The sequence below is a fragment of the Sebastes fasciatus genome, unplaced genomic scaffold (assembly GCF_043250625.1).
Source record: "Sebastes fasciatus isolate fSebFas1 unplaced genomic scaffold, fSebFas1.pri Scaffold_45, whole genome shotgun sequence".
Classification (NCBI taxonomy): Eukaryota; Metazoa; Chordata; class Actinopteri; order Perciformes; family Sebastidae; genus Sebastes; species Sebastes fasciatus.
The window spans coordinates 1-6,565 of NW_027428233.1; the positions used below are offsets into that span (position 1 = coordinate 1).

General features: G+C 39.6%; 1 protein-coding gene across 1 annotated transcript; it reads right to left on the minus strand.

The window, feature by feature from the left end:
• Window positions 1-5,152: 5,152 nt before the first annotated feature.
• Window positions 5,153-6,229, minus strand: LOC141763800 (uncharacterized; the record flags this gene model as incomplete). Its single annotated transcript, XM_074628533.1, has 1 exon — window positions 5,153-6,229. A coding segment is annotated over one exon (1,077 nt), but the record flags the coding sequence as incomplete, so codon positions are not given.
• Window positions 6,230-6,565: the final 336 nt, after the last annotated feature.

A 6,565-nucleotide genomic window follows, 5' to 3' on the forward strand; every position in this document is an offset into this window, starting at 1 on the left:
ACTTTAATACTTCAGTACCGTCTGAAACACAGTACACAGAGTACCTTAATACTTCAGTACCGTCTGAAACACAGTACACAGAGTACTTTAATACTTCAATACCGTCTGAAACACAGTACACAGAGTACTTTAATACTTCAGTACCGTCTGAAACACAGTACACAGAGTACTTTAATACTTCAGTACCGTCTGAAACACAGTACACAGAGTACTTTAATACTTCAGTACCGTCTGAAACACAGTACACAGAGTACCTTTAATACTTCAGTACCGTCTGAAACACAGTACACAGAGTACTTTAATACTTCAGTACCGTCTGAAACACAGTACACAGAGTACTTTAATACTTCAGTACCGTCTGAAACACAGTACACAGAGTACTTTAATACTTCAGTACCGTCTGAAACACAGTACACAGAGTACTTTAATACTTCAGTACCGTCTGAAACACAGTACACAGAGTACTTTAATACTTCAGTACCGTCTGAAACACAGTACACAGAGTACTTTAATACTTCAGTACCGTCTGAAACACAGTACACAGAGTACTTTAATACTTCAGTACCGTCTGAAACACAGTACACAGAGTACTTTAATACTTCAGTACCGTCTGAAACACAGTACACAGAGTACTTTAATACTTCAGTACCGTCTGAAACACAGTACACAAAGTACTTTAATACTTCAGTACCGTCTGAAACACAGTACACAAAGTACTTTAATACTTCAGTACCGTCTGAAACACAGTACACAGAGTACTTTAATACTTCAGTACCGTCTGAAACACAGTACACAGAGTACTTTAATACTTCAGTACCGTCTGAAACACAGTACACAGAGTACTTTAATACTTCAGTACCGTCTGAAACACAGTACACAGAGTACTTTAATACTTCAGTACCGTCTGAAACACAGTACACAGAGTACTTTAATACTTCAATACCGTCTGAAACACAGTACACAAAGTACTTTAATACTTCAGTACCGTCTGAAACACAGTACACAGAGTACTTTAATACTTCAGTACCGTCTGAAACACAGTACACAGAGTACTTTAATACTTCAGTACCGTCTGAAACACAGTACACAGAGTACTTTAATACTTCAGTACCGTCTGAAACACAGTACACAAAGTACTTTAATACTTCAGTACCGTCTGAAACACAGTACACAGAGTACTTTAATACTTCAGTACCGTCTGAAACACAGTACACAAAGTACTTTAATACTTCAGTACCGTCTGAAACACAGTACACAGAGTACTTTAATACTTCAGTACCGTCTGAAACACAGTACACAGAGTACTTTAATACTTCAGTACCGTCTGAAACACAGTACACAAAGTACTTTAATACTTCAGTACCGTCTGAAACACAGTACACAGAGTACTTTAATACTTCAGTACCGTCTGAAACACAGTACACAGAGTACTTTAATACTTCAGTACCGTCTGAAACACAGTACACAGAGTACTTTAATACTTCAGTACCGTCTGAAACACAGTACACAAAGTACTTTAATACTTCAGTACCGTCTGAAACACAGTACACAGAGTACTTTAATACTTCAGTACCGTCTGAAACACAGTACACAGAGTACCTTAATACTTCAATACCGTCTGAAACACAGTACACAGAGTACTTTAATACTTCAGTACCGTCTGAAACACAGTACACAAAGTACTTTAATACTTCAGTACCGTCTGAAACACAGTACACAGAGTACTTTAATACTTCAGTACCGTCTGAAACACAGTACACAAAGTACTTTAATACTTCAGTACCGTCTGAAACACAGTACACAGAGTACTTTAATACTTCAGTACCGTCTGAAACACAGTACACAGAGTACTTTAATACTTCAGTACCGTCTGAAACACAGTACACAGAGTACTTTAATACTTCAGTACCGTCTGAAACACAGTACAGAGTACTTTAATACGTCTGAAACACAGTACACAAAGTACTTTAATACTTCAGTACCGTCTGAAACACAGTACACAAAGTACTTTAATACTTCAGTACCGTCTGAAACACAGTACACAGAGTACTTTAATACTTCAGTACCGTCTGAAACACAGTACACAGAGTACTTTAATACGTCTGAAACACAGTACACAAAGTACTTTAATACTTCAGTACCGTCTGAAACACAGTACACAGAGTACTTTAATACTTCAGTACCGTCTGAAACACAGTACACAAAGTACTTTAATACTTCAGTACCGTCTGAAACACAGTACACAGAGTACTTTAATACTTCAGTACCGTCTGAAACACAGTACACAGAGTACTTTAATACTTCAATACCGTCTGAAACACAGTACACAGAGTACTTTAATACTTCAGTACCGTCTGAAACACAGTACACAGAGTACCTTAATACTTCAGTACCGTCTGAAACACAGTACACAGAGTACTTTAATACTTCAATACCGTCTGAAACACAGTACACAAAGTACCTTAATACTTCAGTACCGTCTGAAACACAGTACACAGAGTACTTTAATACTTCAGTACCGTCTGAAACACAGTACACAAAGTACCTTAATACTTCAGTACCGTCTGAAACACAGTACACAGAGTACTTTAATACTTCAGTACCGTCTGAAACACAGTACACAGAGTACTTTAATACTTCAATACCGTCTGAAACACAGTACACAGAGTACTTTAATACTTCAATACCGTCTGAAACACAGTACACAGAGTACTTTAATACTTCAGTACCGTCTGAAACACAGTACACAGAGTACTTTAATACTTCAGTACCGTCTGAAACACAGTACACAGAGTACTTTAATACTTCAGTACCGTCTGAAACACAGTACACAGAGTACTTTAATACTTCAGTACCGTCTGAAACACAGTACACAGAGTACCTTAATACTTCAGTACCGTCTGAAACACAGTACACAGAGTACTTTAATACTTCAATACCGTCTGAAACACAGTACACAGAGTACTTTAATACTTCAGTACCGTCTGAAACACAGTACACAAAGTACTTTAATACTTCAATACCGTCTGAAACACAGTACACAGAGTACTTTAATACTTCAGTACCGTCTGAAACACAGTACACAGAGTACCTTAATACTTCAGTACCGTCTGAAACACAGTACACAAAGTACTTTAATACTTCAATACCGTCTGAAACACAGTACACAGAGTACTTTAATACTTCAATACCGTCTGAAACACAGTACACAAAGTACCTTAATACTTCAGTACCGTCTGAAACACAGTACACAGAGTACTTTAATACTTCAGTACCGTCTGAAACACAGTACACAGAGTACTTTAATACTTCAGTACCGTCTGAAACACAGTACACAGAGTACTTTAATACTTCAATACCGTCTGAAACACAGTACACAGAGTACTTTAATACTTCAGTACCGTCTGAAACACAGTACACAGAGTACTTTAATACTTCAGTACCGTCTGAAACACAGTACACAGAGTACTTTAATACGTCTGAAACACAGTACACAAAGTACTTTAATACTTCAGTACCATCTGAAACACAGTACACAAAGTACTTTAATACTTCAATACCGTCTGAAACACAGTACACAGAGTACTTTAATACTTCAATACCGTCTGAAACACAGTACACAGAGTACTTTAATACTTCAGTACCGTCTGAAACACAGTACACAGAGTACTTTAATACGTCTGAAACACAGTACACAAAGTACTTTAATACTTCAGTACCATCTGAAACACAGTACACAAAGTACTTTAATACTTCAATACCGTCTGAAACACAGTACACAGAGTACTTTAATACGTCTGAAACACAGTACACAGAGTACTTTAATACGTCTGAAACACAGTACACAGAGTACTTTAATACGTCTGAAACACAGTACACAGAGTACTTTAATACGTCTGAAACACAGTACACAGAGTACTTTAATACGTCTGAAACACAGTACACAGAGTACTTTAATACGTCTGAAACACAGTACACAGAGTACTTTAATACCGTCTGAAACACAGTACACAGAGTACTTTAATACTTCAGTACCGTCTGAAACACAGTACACAGAGTACTTTAATACTTCAGTACCGTCTGAAACACAGTACACAAAGTACTTTAATACTTCAGTACCGTCTGAAACACAGTACACAGAGTACTTTAATACTTCAATACCGTCTGAAACACAGTACACAAAGTACTTTAATACTTCAGTACCGTCTGAAACACAGTACACAGAGTACTTTAATACTTCAGTACCGTCTGAAACACAGTACACAAAGTACCTTAATACTTCAGTACCGTCTGAAACACAGTACACAGAGTACTTTAATACTTCAATACCGTCTGAAACACAGTACACAAAGTACCTTAATACTTCAGTACCGTCTGAAACACAGTACACAGAGTACTTTAATACTTCAATACCGTCTGAAACACAGTACACAGAGTACTTTAATACGTCTGAAACACAGTACACAGAGTACTTTAATACTTCAGTACCGTCTGAAACACAGTACACAAAGTACTTTAATACTTCAATACCGTCTGAAACACAGTACACAGAGTACTTTAATACTTCAGTACCGTCTGAAACACAGTACACAGAGTACTTTAATACGTCTGAAACACAGTACACAGAGTACTTTAATACTTCAGTACCGTCTGAAACACAGTACACAAAGTACTTTAATACTTCAGTACCGTCTGAAACACAGTACACAAAGTACTTTAATACTTCAATACCGTCTGAAACACAGTACACAGAGTACTTTAATACGTCTGAAACACAGTACACAGAGTACTTTAATACGTCTGAAACACAGTACACAGAGTACTTTAATACTTCAATACCGTCTGATATTGTTATAATAATAATAATAATAACAATAATAATAATAACAATAATTATAATTATTATTATAATTATAATAATAATAATAATAATACCTGATATATGTAAACTATTTTAAAGATGTGTAAATGTGACATAAATGACGTAAAGTTAATGAAGCTGTTACTCTGAAGCAGCAGCCGGTCATTAAACGCACCATCTCTCCTTTCTTCTGACGGATTTTCCTGCTGACCATGAACGCCTCACGGTTTCCCACACACTGATTTTATTGTGAAAGCTTTAAATAGAATCTCACTTCCTGTGACTATGATGCTAACACACACAGAGCAGACCGACACAGAGCAGACCGACACACACAGAGCAGACACACACAGAGCAGACCGACACAGAGCAGACCGACACAGAGCAGACACACACACACAGAGCAGACACACACAGAGCAGACCGACACAGAGCAGACCGACACAGAGCAGACACACACACACAGAGCAGACCGACACAGAGCAGACCGACACAGAGCAGACACACACACACAGAGCAGACACACACAGAGCAGACCGACACAGAGCAGACCGACACAGAGCAGACACACACACACAGAGCAGACCGACACAGAGCAGACCGACACAGAGCAGACCGACACAGAGCAGACCGACACAGAGCAGACACACACACACAGAGCAGACACACACAGAGCAGACCGACACAGAGCAGACACACACACACAGAGCAGACACACACAGAGAAGACACACACAGAGCAGACACACACACACAGAGCAGACCCACACAGAGCAGACCCACACAGAGCAGACACACACAGAGCAGACCGACACAGAGCAGACCCACACAGAGCAGACCCACACAGAGCAGACCCACACAGAGCAGACACACACAGAGCAGACACACACACACAGAGCAGACACACACACACACACAGAGCAGGGCGACACAGAGCAGACACACACAGAGCAGACACACACACACACAGAGCAGACACACACAGAGCAGACACACACACACACAGAGCAGACACACACAGAGCAGACCGACACAGGGCAGACCCACACAGAGCAGACACACACAGAGCAGACACACACAGAGCAGACACACACACACAGAGCAGATACACACACACACAGAGCAGGGCGACACAGAGCAGACACACACAGAGCAGACACACACAGAGCAGACACACACAGAGCAGACCGACACACACAGAGCAGACACACACAGAGCAGACCGACACACACAGAGCAGACACACACAGAGCAGACCGACACAGGGCAGACCCACACAGAGCAGACACACACAGAGCAGACACACACAGAGCACACACACACAGAGCAGACACACACAGAGCAGACACACACAGAGCAGACACACACACTCAGAGCAGACCGACCTGTAGCCAACCGTCTCCCCGGCTGCAGCTCACCTCTCAAGGGGTGCAGCCGTAGGAAACAGCGAGGCTTTCCCCCTCCAGCAGGCCTGAGACCCTCAGCTAGTTAGCCTTCAACTACCGGATTCTGTCGGTGTGTGTTGTTTTAACACATATATATACATATTTACATATATATATATATATATATATATTTACATATATATATATATATACATATATATGTATATATACATACATACATATATATATATATATATGTACATATATATATATATGTACATATATATACATATATATACATATATGTACATATATATACAT